The sequence below is a fragment of the Apodemus sylvaticus genome, chromosome 7 (genome assembly GCF_947179515.1).
Source record: "Apodemus sylvaticus chromosome 7, mApoSyl1.1, whole genome shotgun sequence".
Lineage (NCBI taxonomy): Eukaryota > Metazoa > Chordata > Mammalia > Rodentia > Muridae > Apodemus > Apodemus sylvaticus.
Window position 1 is genome coordinate 127,920,843 of NC_067478.1, and position 19,719 is coordinate 127,940,561.

Sequence of the window (19,719 nt, forward strand, 5' to 3'; positions counted from 1 at the left end):
TACCGAGACGGTGCAGTGGTGTGTAATGACCCACCCCTCCTTCACTAACTATATAATAACCAGAGCCTCCAGGCTGCAGTGTCTCCACTCAGCGCCCAGACTCCCCACCCCACCATCCTGTGTTTCTGTCATCCCAGCCCTGTGCTGGGCTTACGTATTCCTAAAACAACCGAATCTCTACTCTTGTGAAAAAAAGTACGAGATAATTTTAACTTGAGACACACTGTGAGCAAGCTCTATCATGCGGTTTCCTGGTGAGTCCTGGGTATAAAGGCAAAGTGAGGGTGGCGTGGGCAATTAGAGCAGGGATATCCTGGTTCAAAAGGCAGACGGCTAACCGTCAGCTAGCTAGCCCACGCTAGCTGGAGCTACTAGACCACGGAACAGAGACCCCTCCAGACGCCTGTGACTCAGAGGATGTCTAAGGGCACAGGCAGAGTTCATTACTGTGACGCTGGCCAGGGGTTTAGTGTCATCCTACAGACTGGAAATGACCGTGGAACAGGGCACAGAAGACCCTGGATTCCTTTCCCGAGAGTTCAAATTTGATTTCTGAAGACACTACTGGTTTCCAGAAAAACTCCACAAGAGGAAATGAAGTTCTGGTTTGTCTCAGTTTTCCTGGTCAGGAACAACAGGACACACCATGCCCTTATCCATCAGTCGGCCACATGAAAGCCTCCAAGGGCCAGGAGCAGTAGGCACACTGAGCGCGGTCCTGGCACATTTTCTGTGTACCCTTTCCCTTCCGAAGTAACCCCCGTGGTTACTGCGTTGGATGCAAGAGCACTTGTGACAAGCCTGGCAGCGCCACTCACACTGCAGGGCACACACAGGGAAGACCGGCCTGGCCCTAGAGCGCACAGTCAGGTTTGCTTCCCCTCACCAGAGCTCTAGTCTTCAAAAGACTTGTGGATTCCCTCCAACCCTGCCACACCCCGTAAGGCCTGTTTAAGGACTATTTCCTCTAAGATTTTCTTTAAAGGATTTGAGGACGTATTTTGTATGAATATGTGGTTTGAATTTTTTGTTTTGTCTTGTTTTTGAGACTGGCTTTCTCTGGTTGGAACTTGCTCTGTAGACCAGGCTGGCCTTGAACTCAGAGATCCAACATGCTTCTGCCTCCCTGAGTACTGGGATTAGAGTGCTATCAATATGTTTTGTTTGCACGTATGTAAGGGCACCACACACATGCTTGGTGCCCACAGAAGTTGGAAGGGGGTGTTGGACGAGTCGTAGGAGCGGCCATGCAGGTGCTGAAATCTACCCCGGGGCCTCGCCAAGAACAAGCACGCTTAACTGCGGAGCCATCTCTCCAGCTCCAGGATCACCTCCCCTCGTCTGGAAGTCCTGTGTTCAGAGGCTCATCTGGTCACCTGGATGTTTGTTTTTAAGGCATCCCTACTGTAGTTTCCCCTTCCCTTCCCTCCCCCACATCTCTTCCTCCCACCCACTCTCTTCCCTAGATCCACTCACCCCTCCACCTTCCCTCAGAGAGGAGCAGGCCTCCCAGGAACATCAACTAAACTTGGAATAATGAGCTACAATTAGACCAGGTGCGTACCAGCACATCAAGGCTGGACAAGGCACCCAGTAGAAGACAGTCACACAAGCAGGCAAGAGTCAGGGGCAGCCCCTGCTCCCGCTGTAAGGACTCCCCAAGAACACCAAGTCCAAGCCGTAACATCTGTGCAGAGGACCTAGGTCAAACCCTATAGGCTCCCTGATCCTACAAGCCCCCATGTGTCCCAGTCAGTCGATTCTGTGGGCCATGTTCTCGGTTGTGTCCCTGACTCCTCTGGTTCCTCTGATCCTTTCTCTCCATCCTCCTTAGGACTCTCAGGGCTCTACCTAATGCGTGGCTGTGATTCTCTGCATCTGCTCCCATCAGTTGCTGGATAAAGTCTCCCTGGTGCTAGAACACTCTGCAGGCAGGACAAACTGTAAATCGGAGGTTTTGTGGCTGGATTGGTGTTCCAATCCCGCCTCTTGAGGCCTTGGCTGGTTACAGAGGATGGCCAGCTCAGGGCCATTTCTAGAAGTCTTGTAGATTCCATAGCACTAGGTTTTCACCTCATCCTCAAAATGGCCCCAGTGGCAGATGTTTCTCCCAGTATTTTCTCCTTCTTGACCTGATGATAACCTGCACCTTTATTACCATGTTTATACCTGTCTGTTATTACAGCTTCCGTTCTTTCTACCTTTCAGCTGAGGCATCCTAGCAAGTTTTATCTATGTCCAATTAAGTCTCTGCGCCTCTCGGGACCTATGCCATTTGGGATAAATGAAGTACAAAGTGACCCTCTGTTGAGTGCCGGCGACAAGAGACATCCAGACCAGCAGCAGAGCTATCAGCAACATCAACAAGGCGGCTGGCGATTGCAGCTGTAAAAGTCTAAGTGACGGCGCTGCCCTAACTCCAACCCTGACTTCTCCACGCCTGCAGGCTAGCTTCCATCCTAACAGGGATGCGAACAGGTGCAGAGCACCCGCACCTGCCAGCTGCGGCTCCAGGCTCTTCACCTCTACTAACTCTAACCCTCGTAACCCCAAGAAGCAGTACTAGAAGGAAACCGAGGCACAGACGGTCACGTGTCACTCCCTGGTGGAGGTCTTGCTTAGCAGGGTGAGGCCTGGCTTCCATCCTCACCACGTGTGGGAGGAAAGGGGACAAAGCTAGGAACAGACAGTAACTGTCTAGGAGCCGCAGAGAATGTATTAATCCCACACCATCTGCACCGCACAGCCAGCCTGGTGCTCCGCCCCGCCTCCGCTCCCTGTGCTCAGAACCTACTCGGGGTTTACTACTCGGGGTTTACTACTCGGGTTTACTACTCGGGGTTTACTACTCGGGGTTTACTCTCCCTCTCATGCGTATGGGCGCTCGTTACTCAGAGGCACAGGTTCCCACCACCTACGCTCGTAGTGACCGGCATGAGAAATGTCTCCCACGGGCCTCTGTTCTGGAACACTTGGTCCCCAGCGGTAGCAGCACTTCAGGACAGAGCCTCCTCGATGAAGGAAGTGTGTCACTAGGCCAGGCTCTGTTCCTGCGGTTCTGAACTCCACCCCCGCCCAAACTTCACACCAGGATAAGCCCGTTCTCCCTCAGCTGCACTTGCTGAGACACTGCATCACAGTAACCTTAACGGGAAGGAACAGAGTCTGGGCAACTCCAACTGTCGTCAAAGTCCAGCAAAGCTCTCAGGTCCTGACCCTGGCTGAGCGGGGCCTCTCCTTACCTCAGTCTTCTCAGCTAACTAGCCGACTTCCAAAGCATAAGTAACAAGACATTTTAAAAACAAGATGTCTGGGGACAAAGCTCAGCGGCAGGACACCTGGGCTGGGTCCCTGACACCCCCGGTGGTGATTTGAATAAAAACGGCCCCCATGTTACAGGGTGTTTGATCATGTTGTGAAACCTGAGACTGTGTTATTTACTGGAAACAATGTTTCTAGTTGTGGAGTGGCTCAGCCTTAGCACACACCTTTAGTCTAAGAGTTTTCTGCCTGAATATTGTAAACAGAATTAAATAAAGTCAATGGTCAAGAGGCTAAGCAAGGGACTAGCATACTGGAAGTGAACATAGTAAAAACCACAGGGAGTAGGGAATCTGGATGATGGAGACACACAGGAAGTAGAAGGGAGGGACAGTCAGTTTGGAAGAAGTGTTTTGAGACAAGACATGAGGAGGAAGGTCAGCTGGGTGCTTTCTTGCCTCTCTGAGCTGCTGGCTTTCACCCCAACATCTGGCTCCTGAGTCTTCACTGGTAAAATAGAACGGTTGAGATTTTGTTAAAAAATAACACTGACGGGCCCATATGGCACAATTACGAGAAATGGCTTTGTTGAAGGAAGGCACTGTGGGGTGGGCTCTGAGGTCTCAGAAGCTTGAGCCAGACCCAGTGGCTTCACAGTCTCTTCCTGCTGCCCGCAGATCCAGATGTAAAACCGTCAGCTACCTCTCCAGCAACACATCTGGCACTCGGCCATCTTGTTCCCCAACATGACAATGGACCTTTGAACTGTAAGCCAGCCCAGCGAAATGGGTTTCTTTATAAGAATTGCCGTGGTCATGGTGTCTTCAGAGCACTGTAACACTAAGATGGAAGTTGGTCCCAGGGACTGGGGCATTACTGGAACAGGACAGACCATGCTTCCTGTTGTTGGAATGTAGATTTTGGATTAGAAAAGCAACTGAATGCTTTTAAGCCGGCCTGAACGGGCCATACTAATAGAAACATGAAAGACTGTGGTGCTGGGGGTGATCTGAAATGTGGGGACCTGGGGCTGGTGAGACGGCTCAGCAGTTAAGAGTACTGACTGCTCTTCCAAAGGTCCTGAGTTCAATTCCCAGCCACCACATGGTAGCTCACAACCATCTGTAATGGGATCTGACGCCCTCTTCTGGTGTGTCTGAAGACAGCTACAGTGCACTTACATATAATAAATAAATCTTTAGGCTTTTTTTGTTTTTGTTTGTTTTATGTTTTCTTTTGTTTTTTTGAGACAGGGTTTCTCTGTGTAGCCCTGGCTGTCCTGGAACTCACTCTGTAGACCAGGCTGGCCTCAAACTCAGAAATCCACCTGCCTCTGCCTCCCAGAGTGCTGGGATTACAGGCTTGTGCCACCACCGCCCGGCTAGAAGCGATTTCAAAACTGCCCACGTGGCATCGTTCTTACTGGCCAGTCTTCTGCACGTCTATAACGAAAAGGAAAAATACAAAACACAGATGGGAAGGTTAAAGAAAAGCCTGCTGCTAAAGGGATTAAAGGGGACTCAGGACAAGACCTCACCCAGCTAAGCTTCCAACTGTGAAAAGGAACTAGAGGAAAGTTTAGGACTGGTGCGGTGGTGCCCACCTTTAATCCCAGCAATGGGGAGTCAGGGAGGTGGATTTCAGAGTTTGAGGTCAGACTGGTCAACAGAGCAAGTTCCAGGACAGCCAGGCTCAGGCAACAAAGGAAACCAGTGGACACAGAGAGCAGAAGGAGGTCTATTAGAAAGAGTGGCCACAGCAGCAGAACTTGGCAGCTTTGGCCACATATTTCTGGCTTTAGAGTCAGGATAGAAGAAAGGGGGAATAGAATCTGTCCACGTGAGTAAGGAACATGGCCGAGGCCAGGCATGTCAGGGGTGTCCCTGCATGGAGGCCTGGTAGACCTTGTGTGAAGCGGAAGCCTGGATTGCCTCAGAGACCTCTAGTGTCAGATCTGTGGATGCCTGCTGAGAAAAGCTGCTGTTAGTAAGGAGTGGAATCAGCCCAAAGACGTGAACTGCAGTCCGCAGAGTTTAAAGGAGTTGGAGCTCTGAAGAGTGCTGTGAGATCAGACATGGCGATAACAAGTTTAGAGTCTGCCCAGCTGGTTTTCAGTCCTGCATGGTCTAGTACTTCCTCACAGTGCTCCTTCTTCTCCTTTGGAACGGTCATGTGTATCCTGTGCCAGCTCACTGTGACTTCCTGCTGCCTGGCATCCAGATGTAGCATTCTTTGCTCCTCCAGCACCATGTCTGCCTGAGGGCCGCCATGCTTCCCACTGTGATGACAATGAACTAACCTCTGAACTGTAAGCCAGCTCCAATTAAATGTTTTTCTCTATAAGAATTGCTGAGGTTGTGCTGTCTCTTCACAGTAATAAAACCCTAAGCTAGACAACCCCTAATATCAAAGGTCTCCTGTCTCAAAACGATCCTTCACAGGATCCGTGAGGTGCAAATCAAAATCAGCACAAGGGAACCCAAATCAAACGCAACTCTCGCAAGTAAGAAATTTAACCCAAATGCCGACAGAAATGAATCTAGAATCAATTTCTTCACTGGGAGTATTACACACTACAGAGTTCACTATGAGATACATAACTGTTTTATTTATTCATTCATCTATATATCTATCATTTTATTTTATTTGCAGTACCAGGTATGGCACTGGGCCACCTTGACTCTATAACAAAAGAGGGACATTTACAGTTACCACATTGTGCTGTGTTTTTTGTTGCTATATAACATTGGAAGCCTTTCTTTTCTTAAACTAGAAAAGTATGATAAAGGGAGCCCGTGGCATACTTTAAAAAATGTTCTTTCCAGCAAGATAGTGTTCCAGCAAGAAGCTGGTGTTCTTTCACCAGCTGAGTAAGATCGCTGGTGACAGTCTCCCACTGGCACAGTGAACAGCTAGCTATTCCTGTCCCTAAGTGCAAAGGAAATCAGTGGATGCATTTTGAAACAGCTAATTATAATCAAGGCTTATTTCTTCCAAGCTTCATGGAAAAAAAATCAAATCAAGACTAATAGTTAAAACCTAAAAGTAGTAAACAAGGACCAAAGCATACTACGAGTCAGTTAGTCACAAAGGAGCGCAACGAGGAGATACAACAAAATTAGAAAACCAGATGTAAAATAGCTAGACTCGGATTCTACCTAGAAATAGTAGCCTTGCATGTGGATGCATTAAAACCTCCAATTAAAAGACAGTGACTAAATTTGGGGGTTCCTATATGGTCTTTATAATAAACTACGTTCAACTGTTTGGGTACATGTAAACTGGAAGTAAAACAACAGAAGACAACATCCCATGAAAATGGAACCTAAAGGAGGCGGTGGCCTCATAGATGAAATACACGTTAAAAAAGAGGTAGTCCAAATAAATATGCCGGCTACACACTGCCGGGAAGTTCTGACCAGCAAGAGGAGGTGGCGGTTCTGAATACGTGTATTCAACACTGGAGCGCCCAGACGGCAGAGGCAAACGTTAGTAGGCCTTGTGGAGATAAAACTTCAACATTGGTTGACCACTTTAGCATTTCCAGGTCAGCATCGGGCAGCGCACCACTGCCTGGGTCTCAAGGCAGAGGGGAGTGGGCCTGCTGACCGCTGTGCGCATGCCCAATGCCAGAGGAGGGGGCGCGCCTGTTGACTGCTGTGCGCATGCTCAATGCCAGAGGAGGGGGCGGGCCTGCTGACCCCTGTGCGCATGCTCAATGCCAGAGGAGGGGGAGCAGGCCGGCTGACTGCTGTGCGCATGTCCACCGACAGAGGAGGGGGCGGGCCTGCTGACCGCTGTGCGCATGTCCACTTACTGCTTTCACATCACCACGAGATGCAAAAGGCCTCACTGCCCACCCACTGGTGGACAAGGACACAAAGGAGAATGACCATCCTGTGACACAAGTGGACTGGGGATCATTGTAATACGTGACATAAGGCAGAAACTGAGAGCAAAGCAGCACCTGCTTACACACGAGGACTCTGAAGAGTTTGCTGTCAAGCCCAGCTGTGGTGGTGAGCACTGCAGCTCCTCCAGGCTACAGGAAGGTAGGCCACGAGAGACCGCAATCAGGAAAAATGGACAGACCTTCTAAGAAAAAAGAAAACCAACCCCCCCAAAAATGGTTACTGCTCTTGCAGAAGACTGCATTTCGGCTCAGAGTCTCTCCAGGGGGGGCTCACGAACACCTACAACTGCAGCGTGAGGGGACCTAATGCTCCTCCGGCCTCCGTGGGCATCTGCACTGGAATGTAAACACATAACTGAAAATGAAATAATGTTTTAAATGCTGATACTGTGGCTATTGAGATGAGGATGGAAGGGAAGTGGGTAGGCACTAAGACACGCATGGGTTGCCCTCAGCCTGACCAGAGAAAAGTGCCCAGGGGACGATTCAGTGGGTAAAGGGCTGTCGCTTTTTTTTTTTTCAGAGTGTGTTTATGAAAAAAATCATCCAATGAGCAATGACTGGAAGCCATCTTAACATGACTTGAAATAAAGATGACATTAGGGCTATGGTTTTGAAAAGGTTTTAGTGTGCATACCTTCAGTGGAGTCTCACAAAGGACAAAACTTTCATTCCTGTTTACCTTGGAACAAAGCACAAATGATTCATATTCATCCCCCTCCCCACTAGCATAAAAACACTGGGGATGAGCTACATTCACAAAAGTTAGCTTTAATGTTTCATGACCTGAGAACAGGTGTATTAAGCCGACCTAAACGGACTTGGTCAGGCCTGGGACCCCTCTGCTATTCTCTGTAGCGTCTCATGTTTCAGTTCGGAAACTTCAGCAAAGTTTTACTTTCCTGGAGAGTGTTCCCTTTTTTGTCTTGACAGCTAATGGACAGACTCAGATTAAACAAGGGTAACCAGAGAAGTGCAATGCCCATCATAGTAATGGCATAGCTGCTGGTATTGCTGCCACGCCTCTGCGGTGGGGTGTCTGCTCTGTTGTAAGCAGGCTTCTATGCAGTGGCTGTCACCAGGTAACAAATCCTAAAACCTGGTAAGGAAACATCCCTCACTTGCCAAATGCCAGCAATTGCCAGTTAATACGGCCATGCTGGTTCTGAGCAGATACTCAAGGCCTCTGAGAGGAAAAGGCCCCTCAGCCACTGCTGGAGGCAGGGGAGGGGTGGGGACACAGGACACAAAACATGAAGATGGTGACACAACAGAGGCTGGAGGGAAGGCTCCAGAGTCAAGGGTGCTGCAGTGGTTTGAATAAAAATGGCTCCCGATGCTCATCTCTTTGCAGGTTTAGTCATCAGGGCGTGGCACTAGTTCAGAAGGCCTAGGAGGCATGGCTCTGCTGGAGGAAGCAGGTCACTGGGGTAGGCTTGGAGGTCTCAGAATCCATGGCACAGCATGGATTCTGCTTCCAGATCAGTGTGTAGCTCTCAGCCACTTCCCCAGCACCACACCTGCTTACTGCCACGCCCTCTGCTGTGATAATAATGGATAAACAAGCCTCCAATGAAATACTTTGTTTTGTAAGAGTTGCCTTTGTCATGGTGTCTCTTCACAGCAATAGAACACTGACTAAGACAGATGCTTACTGCTCTTTTTGAGGACTCAAGTCCCTAAATCTCACAGAGTGGCTCACAGCCACCTGAACCTCTTCTCATTCCCCTGGTAATCGTACGCTGTGTCAGACACACAGGACACAGTGACACACAAACACCAGCAGACACTGACCTACACCCACAGACACATCCACATGTAAATAGGTAAAAGACTGCAGCAAGTTGTAAAGTTTATGTTAGAAGCTGAAGTGATGCACCAACTGCCAGAAACTTTCCAGGATTCAGGAGCCGTTGATCCAGGTAGACGCGCTTCAGCGGGGGACTCTAAATGTGTGACCACCCCTGTCACTTCTGCCTCTCATAGACAAGGAGGCGCAGCAAGAGGGAGTCTCTCTCCCCTGGAGTCCAACTCTTTTCCTTCCTCACACAGTTTTAGCTGCTGGCCCTCTCTGGTTTGTTCTGATCTGCCAGTGTTCTATCTTAACTTTTCCCTCTGAAACAGCCCCCAAGTGTGTGTGGGGTTAAGTGTCTGCTCAGTGACCTGACTAACGAGACACCTGCACTCAAACACCAGAAGCCCCTGCTCCCACCTGTGACACCCAATCCATCCACAGAGCTCCTGTCTGTGGCCCCCCAACACTGGGAGGGGCTCAGAGCCGGTTGTACTCAGGAAACAGGTTCCTCATCATGAACCTTGTTCTTTGAAGTGTCAATCAAATCATGGGAGTGCCCACCTCTGAGTCTCTAACACAATCAACTTCAAACGCCACGGGAGACTTCAGCAAGTCCCTGTCCACTTAGGAAGCCTTGGGACCAGCCTTTTCTACGCTCTCACAAAAAAACTGAGCAGATCCAGAAGCTGCTGGTGCCAGCATCCCCTGTGGAGGCCTTACCCAGAATACAGAAGGGCACAGCCTGATCTGGGGAAGGAGCAAGAGTCAAGGTTGCTTCTACACGGAATCTAACGGTGGCAACTCCATGGTCACAAGAGCCCTGCGCTCTTGTGCTCACTGCACCCTGGAGACTCTTGGCACCCTGGGCTGGAGCAGCCTGCACACTACTGCCCTCTCCCATGCAGAGCACTTGCTATTGCTTACTGTCTCCAACAGTAATGTGTGTCAGGGCCACTCTGGGCCCTGGGATGAGATGGTGACTGAAATCAGCACTGCCCCTTCAGGCACTCGTTAGAGTTATAGAGTGATAGGAAGCATCATGTAAATGTAGACTGGTGAGCCACTCGGACACACACACACACACACACACACACACACCAGAGATCAAGGACTGTTCACCAAGGACTGGAACCTGAGCATTCAGAGTTCAGTGCTCAGTATGATAGGTGAACAGCAGGCAGACGAAGGCAAAGACAGAGGAGAGGACAGTACCTGAGGTATCAAGAAAAGTCCTGGTAAAGGTCCTGAGGCAGGAGAGCGGGGGAGTCTGGAGAAGGAGGAGGAGGAACAGAACCACTTGAGTTCTAGCTTTTTTGATGCTGCTTTGGGTCAGGGGCTTTATACACCACCCCATCTTCCCTGTGCTGCCCTGCTGAGAGCAACCACGGCCAACCAACAACAAGGAATACCAACCATGGGTAGACACAAGAAGTTAGTGGAGTCAGCAGCAGCCAAACCAGTTCCCAGAGCCCTCAGGCCAGTCTCAGAGCAGAAATGCGCCTGATTGTTGTTTTTCCCTCTCTATCATTCTTTTTTTCCCCCTTTCTTTTCTCCCCTCTCTCCCTTTCTTGGCAAAGTAGAAAGGACGCTGTATTCAAAGCACAAATCATAAATCATTATCTGGTAAGAGTCAGAGGAGGAGAACCTGTGATCAGAATATATTGAATGAAAATTTTTTTAAACTACCAAAAAAAAAAAAAAGAAAAGAAAAACAAAACAAAATAAAAACCACACAACAGTGCCCTGTCCATGCTTATCCCTGGTGAGCCACCTTGGCCTCCTGAACTCTGGAAGAGCCTGGCGCAGAGATGGTTCCCTGTTCACGTGGCCTACTGCTCCTCTTGACTAAGCAGCCCACTCTAAACTGGACTATTGTTTTTCTCTGGATAAAGTTATTTTGCTTCTCTTGTTTAAAAAAAAATAGAAAGGAAAGAAGGAAGGAAAGAAGGAAGGGAGGGAGGGAGGGAGGGAGGGAGGGAGGAGGCAGTGGGCCACATATAGGGTTAGGGTTCTGTCTAAGCTCCCCCCAGTTACCTGGCAACAGCCAGGTAGGCCTGGCCCTGCTATAAAAAGGGATGCTCAGCCCCTCCTCTCTCTTATCTCTTGCCTCTCTTACCCTCTTACTCCCCTCTCTCTGCCCTCTTGGGCTCTGCTCCCCTCCCCCCTCTCCACGTGGTCATGGCCGGCCTCTACTTCTCTACTCTCTCTGCCTTTCTCTGCCTCCACTACTCCATTAACTACTCTGCCCTGAATAAACTCTATTTTATACTACGTCGGTGTGTGTCTGGTCCCTCAGGGGAAGGGATGCCTGGGTACAGGTCAGCCAGGGCGCCCCCTTCCCCTACACTGCCATATGCCATATTCTCAAACCCTCTTTCTCCTTTTATGAATATAACACACAGGAGAAGTATATTATAAGTACGGGGTCATAAAGTTCTGTAGTTCATGTTTCAAATACTGTGCTCGTGAATTTCAGCTGGGAAAAAGAACAAGAAAAACCCAAATATACAAAAGCAAAAAACCCAAAAGAAACCCAAAACTAACCAAAATAGAGTATGTTTAACATTGTGTACACATTTACTATGAATAACACGTTTTTACCCACTGGGAATCGCTAAGTCCTGTCCTTCCTCACACGTTTATTTTATGGTGAGCCCTCTCAACCTATTCTTTTAGCAATTTTCAAGTGTAAAGCATTGTTATTGGGCTGGCAAGAAGGTTCAGCTGGTAAAGTATTAAAATACCTCAAATAATGATGTTATCTATTTACTATACGTTACAAAATTTCCACATGAACCCAGAATTACCTTTATAACCATACAGGGGGAAAAGACACAGATAAGTCAACAACAGCAACAAAAAACCCCAGTGGCAAAAGCTGAAAGTGTTAACGTGCACTGCACAGTCCAGTCCAGCAGCCAACCTTGGTTTCATCATAAGGCAAGGCTCCTGATTACAACTCCAGTGTATTACAGACACAGGCTGCTTACGTCATTCTAGCTGTTGAAAATGAGAGAGTGCAGTAGGTTAGACTCACTGAAAGATATTACACAAGAGAGAGCCCTCACTTGTCTGAAAGTTAACCGAGTGGCAGGACCCCTGCTTCTGGCCACCTGTGGTTTTGACAGCGAATATGTAACTGCTTGGTTTCCCCGGCTCCTGTGCATGACACTGTAACTGAGAAGCAGACATCCTCCATGTGCCTGCCAGGTGGTCATTGCTGACCTCCATGGAAGTGGCTCCCTCCAGTCTCAGGAGCACCAGCAACAAGGTGTCTATGCTAGTGATCCCCCTGCCTGGAACGGTCTTTCCTCTGGGATGGGTAGGGCTGGCTCTCTCCAATCTTATACAGGTCAACCCACACAGCAGAACCTGAAGCAGACCTTGTTGTAGGTCTCTACTGCATAACCCGTGTGTGTGTGTGTGTGTGTGTGTGTGTGTGTGTGTGTGTATTTTAATCTGCTCACCTCTTAGCATTATCCAAAGTCATCTGTAATCCTTACTTCCTTATACTCCCTCCCCATCCCGATGGAACATTCACGACTGCAAAGACAGATGTGTTTGTGGCTGAAATAGCTGCAAGCCAAGTGGGTTATCCAAAATATATCTGCTCAGTGAGTGGGCATAACAGTGTGCGACTATTACACTCCACAATCTGTGGGGAGAAATCTACGTACATCACACATTACCAGCGCTCTTCAGATGCCGGTATACGAACACACACACACACACAAACGTGAATGATAGTAACAGCATGAAGAACTGAACAGGTTGAGTGTGAACTGGCTCTTCATGGAATTCAGGGAAATGCCAAAATCAAGCCTCTCTCCCCGTAACTCTCCTACACATTTTAAAGCTCCGCTCTCTTATGGTTTTTAAAGAGATCATTCTAGTTATAGTTGTGTGCATGTGTGCATGTGCACAAGTGCACAAGTGCACGAGTGTTGGTGCCTGTTGAGGCCAAAGGCATTGTATTCCCTGGACTTGGCGGTTCGGGTGTGTGTGAGTCCTCTGAGGTGGGAACTGGGTACTAAGCTCAGGTTCTCCGCTGAGGAGAACAACAAAGGCTCCTAGCTGATGCGGCGTCTCCTACAATAACAAACACACACACACACACACACACACACACACACACACACGTACGTCTTCCTTCCCTCTAAAATAGGTCAACAGGAAAAGACACCCACCTAACAGTCAAATAACATACGTAAAGCAGTCTTAACTACTCAGTGATAAATGCTATTCTTGGGGACATCTTTCCAGTCCTCTTCTCCCATTGCGAAGTCTTCTGTATTTAGTAATGTTTCTACACATACAGAAATTCAGCAGTCATTACTGTGCTTCTCACAGGAGCACAGCTCTGTCTCCCAGGCCCCAGCAGGAAAGGGGGCGCTGAGGAGAACAAAGCACAAAGTTGCGAGGACCCCAGAGGACCTTGGTGACCAGGCAGGTGCTGAGAGTCTCGAACCCACAGCCAGGAGGACTGCAAGTTCAAGGCCAGCCTGCACCACACCGTGAACACAGTGGACCAGCAAGCCCCAGCTGTGTTGATTAGCATGATTAAACAAAGGAATCAACAGTGACAACGCCACCAAGCTGCACGATGTGAATGCACGCACGTAGGGCAGAAGTGCAAACGTAAGTGGTAAAAGGCAGTCATTTCATCTCATTTATGTCTTGCCGTGAGAATATTACACGTGGACACTTGAGAGGGGTCAGGACGTAGCCCCCTTCGTGTCCCCAGCACTCAGATTGTGATGGTATATCACAGACATGCACTGAGTAAGACCAGAACCTATGGAACCTTTTCCGGTTTCTGACTCAGCACTGGAAACAAAGCCACTGAGAAGGTACCCGGCATGCACTATGATAACACCTAACACCGGCAAGCTAGTGAGTGTGCAGCCCCAAGAAGGGGGAGTGTGAGTGTGGGAGGGCCTAATTGTTTCACTGAAGACAGCAGGTTGGGTCTGACCGGACAGAGCTGCATTCAGGGACAGCCAGGATGGTGCAGAGGGACCCTGCTCTTCAGAGGGCCTGCAGACCCACACACTCCTCAGTCACACGCAGAATATCAAATCCCTTCCCGCAATATTAACAAAGCAATATGTTTCGTTTTGATTGAGACTTGGCCTGTACTGGTTCCTATGTTCTGTCAATGTGACACAAGCTTCAGTCATCTGGGAGGAGGGAACCTCTGCTGAGGCTGAGGTTGTAGCATTAAATACAGTTCCCAGGCCAGTATGGCTATAGCTAGAAGGAAGGAAACCTTGAATCTTTCAAATTTACCTGTTTGGTTAACATCGTTGGTCAGCGAAGAGTGGTTTCCACTTGGAGAGCCTGCAAAAATAAAGAGTATTATTAAAGCGTACTGAAAATTTAACTTGGTACATAGCAGGAGCCCTCTGACCTTCAGTCAAAGGTTTGGGGCTCCACGGGGTACACATATTGAATCCAACTGTCTGTCTCCGTGTGAGAGATTTGAAGAGTTGCTACCCCAAGGAAAGTCGGTGTGATGGGGCCCCCCTCCGAGGAAGAGTGCAGGCCGTGCAGCAGAGTGGCCAGGTTGATGAACAAACAGTCCACTGCACATGCTTACAGTCAGTCTGTCTCTGCTTCCTGGGCTGCAGTGGGGGAGACCTGGGCCTTGCATTTTGAAGAAAGAACTGTGAACTTGAGGAAAATGAGAGACCCATTTAGTTTACAGGAATCCAGCGTGCATACATCCCATTCCCCTAGCCCCAGAGGCTGTGGAGCCAGAGCCTGGGGCCTGTATGCAGATGAAGGAGGGGATCTCGCAGCAGCCTAAGGACGGCTGGGACATGGGGGAGGGGAGGAATACCACACGAGTTCTGCTTGTACCATGGTTGCTAAGAAACATCCTGGGGCTGTCAGTGAGTTTGAGGCTGCATTGTTAGATCTTTCACACAGAACACAGCAGCTTCCGGAGCACCTTGCTCAACAGCTTTGTCAAGGTGCCTGCAGAGGTGATGGCAGCACTGTTCCGGGTGGAATGGACCACTCTGGAAAGGTCTTCCTAAGTCTTAAAACCACCAGTACCCCCAGTGTCACTCAGAGCAGTGAGATTTGTAGGATTCTCATTTTTTTTTTTCAGTGAAAATCTCAGTATGACTTCTAATTTTTAAACTAGTACCTTAAGATTTCGGCAGGTGAAGGGGATTAACTTTTCAGGTAAGCAACTTTCCAGTGGTTTGTTTTGGAATCTGTATAAAGACCACAACCCACTATTAGTTCCTTGTCATAGAGACCAACCTGTTGATATCAGGCTGAGCCCTACTCTGAGACACTTCCTGTATAAAGAGGCACACAGGTGTTATGTTTCTGACATAACTCACTCAAAACAAACCGAAGAAACCTTTAAAATGCAAAAAAAAAAAGCCCCCAAACCCAACAATAACTGTGAAATATTTAGCTATTGTTTAATCTATCCCTCTTCCTCTGGATGGGATAATCATTCATTGTGAGACAGAACTCAGGAAGGTCTGATCAATATAGATGTATTTGGCAGGTATCAAATGGTGGCCAACAATATAAAGTGCTTATAGACAAAATTTCCTTCATCCTAGCCTCCTGGTAACTTTATGACAGGAGCATTGTTTTGCAGTGATAGGAACTGAGGCCCAGAAAAAAGCTACTCAACTCTTTAGTGAGTCTGGATGGGGATCAGGTTGATTAACTGCAAAACCAGAATAGATCTACGTTCTTCCTCCTGTATCTTCCTGCTGTTACATCATCAGCTGTTCCCTCCTCACCCAAGTCTTCCTGAGTCCTCCCTCTTCTGGCATCAAGGTGACCCACAAGCAAGCAATGTGTCCCACTGCTGCATCTCAGCACAACTCCACAGCGTGGTCAACCTGAGGCTGGACCACCGAATACGCCTCAGTTACCGTCACTCACAAGACAGCATTGCTGGGCAAAATATCTGAATGTTTGAACAGACATTTCCACACTTTTAGTTACAAGTTAATAAAAATTATTTCATTTCCCTAAGGTTGTTGAAAATGAATTTGTCATTTGTCATAAAAAAAAAAACCCCAAAACTAACAGCCTCCCAAATGCTAAGACTAAAGGTATGTGCCACAACACTTGAAATCATCATCATCATTATTATTATTAATATATTTAGTTTATTATTCTGGTGGTTTGAGACAGAGGTTCTCTATACAGTCCTGGCTATCCTGGCACTATGTAGACCAAGCTGGCCTGAAACCCACAGAGATCAATGTGCATTGTTTGTGGAATGCTGGGATTAATGGTGTGTGCCCCATGCCAAGCAGAATAGTATTTTACAAAGCCGGAAGTTCCACGGCCTCTTTTCCACAACACCCGGATGATACTGTGGAATGAAAGGAGTAAAGCCAATCACCTGATGTGTCTTGGTGGTGAAACGCTCGAGCCTGGATTCTGCTCTGACGGCAAAGATGTGTTACTTGTTTTACTTTAAATAAGTTAGCTTACTGTGTGAAGTCTAAGATTTCTCAGCTATAAAATGGAGATGGTTGGTAAGTTTCTAAGGGTGATTTACAAACTTCAATTTAGCATAGTGGTGGCAGTGGGGAACAACAGCAGAAAATGAACCTGGAAGATTAGCTATGCTTCAGAACACTGCTAAAAATCACCATGTATTATAATGCTAATTGTACTAATTAAATGCTGCACACAAAGACTACAACAGTTAATTATTATTATTATTATTATTATTATTATTATTATTATTTGCTTGCTGTTAAAATTTTTAGAGATACTGTCTCCTTTATGCAGCCCAGGCTGGCCTTAAGAAGTGCCTCTGATTGACCAGAGGCCTGGTTCTGACACTCCCTTAACAACACCTTCTTTTGGCACAGTCTGAAGATCTCTCTATAGAACTGGATTGATTGGTTCTATTAGTTCATGAAGTCATGGCATCCGAGCATTTCAGGTTTTCGGAGCAGCACTAAGCCCTCTGTGAAACACCCAAGACCAGAGCCTAGTGAGAAAGCAGAACAGCTGCAGCAGCCAAAAACTGTGTTCTGAGGGCAAAAGATTAAAAAGGGCACTCCACTTCAATCAGGAACTCATGAGAGGAGAAAATCAGATTTCTCTGTACACACTAGGCAAACAGCTAGGAGGATACGGCCTCCTCCCCAAAACAGTCTAATTGTGCTCTAAGACAGAGCCTCAACTAATTACACTGTCCATTCCTACCTTAACTGATCTCAGAAGTAGGTCTGCAATTCCAGCTTGTCACAGGTACAAGTCAAAGGAGCAAGCATAAAATATAACCAATCGAGGTGAGGAAGCCCTGTAATCCCTGAAGTAGTGTTAGGAATACCAGAAGTTCAAGGTTATCTTCAGCCACATAGGGAGTTCAAAGCCAGCTGCAGGGTTACTAGGGATCCTGACTCAACAAAAGAAACACTGAAATTCAGCACAACAAACAGAAATAGGGTGCAAAAGCAGGTGTTGGGTCCAAATCATCTGCTTAAGTAAACTGACTGGTTCTCTCTCCATAGATGATACTGAAAATCACAACAGATGGCCTGAACTGAAAGTCACAAAGCCTTTGGTCATTTAAAGTTTCTTATCCTAGTTCACTCTTTCCCTAGCGACTGGACTCTAGTAGGTGACAAGGGACAATAGAATTTTCACAAACTCAGAGTTCTTCTCAAAGTGTTCAAAAGGTCAAGGTTTCCAAGAGAAACAAAATCCCCACCACAGAAGGCTGTCAACAACATCTTGTTATGACCTTAATGATGACGTTGTAGGCTCTGGACCCCACGCAACTCAAGGCGGCTGCGTGCGCAGCAGTAGTGACCACAGTCCGAGCACAAGCCTCACCTGCGCAGGGGAACAAGGCGTGTACACCCAAAGTTCCCACTCAGCCCAACTGGCCCTGGAATCCAGTTTGAATTCTGGGAATACCTTCAGCAGGAAGCTGTGTGGGTAGACAATCAGACCTGTTTTTGCGGCAGTCGGCGGACATATTTCAATCCACAGGTCTTGCTACCAGCCACAGAACTCCAGGGACAGGCTAAGGGCCAACTTGAGTTGAGCTGAAGGGCCATGCCAGAGAAACTCAACAAGTTCTGCGCACCACGCCGGCCTGCCGCCCGCAAGCACAGGAGTCTGGCTCCGCAGGTGGCCCGTGGGCAAGCGAGACACCCACCCCAACCTCAGTTCGCCCTTCGCCCGCGGAGTCTACCGCAGACGCGTGGAACTTTCCACGGAGAAGCCGGACATGGAGAGGCAGGCCGCCGCAGCGCGCTTCCTCTCCTCCCGCCGACTTACCCTGAGCGTCCGTCTGGTTCATCGCGGCCCCTAGCAGCACCAGCACCTGCAGCGCGCCCAGCAGCAGCGCGGCCCGCGCGCACAACACCATTGTTTCCTGGGCCCCTGAGCGCCCGCAGCAACCGCCCGGCGCCCAGAGCTGCCCTCCGCGCACGCGACCGCTCCGCGTCCCCTTCCGCCCTTATCGCTCCCCCGCAGCCGCCGCCGGTCCCCCCAGTGACCAAATAGGGATGGGGCCAGGCGGCCTGGGGCGGGGCCAGGGCGTGGTCCGCAAAGTCAGGAGGGGCGTGGCCTACAGGAGGCGGGGCAGGGAGAACCGCGGAACCCAGGGTGGGAGTGGCTCTAAGAAAAGGAGAGTGGAGAGGGGGCGGGGCTTACAGAAGCGGAGCAAGGGGACTGGCCTCGGACGGGAGGGCGTGGCTCTCTGAAGTGCAGCCGAGCGGATAAGAGGAGGGGTCTCGGAGGCGGATGAGGGCGTGGCTTTGGGCGTGGCGTGGTCTGGACTAAGTGCTGCGGTGGCTGCGGCTCCATCTCTGTCCTTTGAGGGATAGTCGTCTGTCAGGGCATCCTGAAGACAGGCTTTGTATAGAAGTTTTCGGGTGCGGATTGGCGCGCATGCGGCGCAGAGGAAGAGAGGGAGTTACAGGTTGGATGATTGCAGAGGTAGCCTCTCAGAGGAGTGTAGGGAGGTCAGACTCAAAAATGTTTCAAACTAACCGCCACGATCTTCGTACTCCCCTTGTGCCTCCTTTTTTTTTTTTTTCTACAAGTGTGGGAAAACTTGTAGAGTGGGCAGTGCGGTTTGCAGAGCAGTTGGAAACTTAGCACCTATAACTTAGGTTCCTGTCTTCTAGAGTTCGCTGACCTTGTTCAAAAACAGCCTGTTGTAGTCTAGCTTTTTGGGGAAAATTCCTCTTAAGCCCTAAAGCAATGCTCCCAAAGACTGCATTTTGATTCCACTCAGAACTCTAAAATATGTGGCTAGTACACTCACTCAACTAATGTGGAAGACGTATTGCACAGGATAGTGCAGTTCTCTAACACCTGATCCAGGGCACTACAAAGATAAGCCAAAAACTTTGTTATGAAAAATACTTTTGACTTCCACGAAGCTTGTCTGTTATAGATGTGTGATGATCATGGATCAAGGCCCATTTGCTCTACATTTACAGGTCTTCTATGAAACTGCAATCAGCCAACCTGAAAATGCCAGCATCAACCACAGGCTTTAAAAAAGCAGCTGTGTGTTTAGGATTTGGTGGTTCTATTTCTGAAGAATCTAGCTATATAAACAGTGACTTGGTGTCTATTTTAAAGAAGGTAGAAAGGAAACTGGTGGTTTGAATAGTTACGGCCCCCATAGACTCATATGTTTGAGTGCTTGGCTACTGCACTGTTGAGATGTGCCGTGTTGGAGTGGGTGTGGCCTTGATGGAGGAAGTGTGTCACTGTGGAGGCGGGC

The 19,719-nt window shown here is 48.6% G+C and overlaps 1 protein-coding gene across 1 annotated transcript in view; it reads right to left on the reverse strand.

Annotated features, from left to right (window-relative positions):
* The window catches only part of Tmem123 (transmembrane protein 123), a 31,812-nt gene extending 13,327 nt beyond the window's left edge, over nt 1-18,485 (reverse strand). Inside the window, exons 1-2 of the mRNA XM_052189155.1 lie at nt 18,258-18,485; nt 14,259-14,309 (exon numbers count right to left, since the gene is read on the reverse strand). Of these exons, the coding sequence (XP_052045115.1) occupies nt 14,259-14,309; nt 18,258-18,348 (142 nt within the window). The 5' untranslated portion in view covers nt 18,349-18,485. The remainder of the gene's footprint in view (nt 1-14,258; nt 14,310-18,257) is intronic.
* Nucleotides 18,486-19,719: the final 1,234 nt, after the last annotated feature.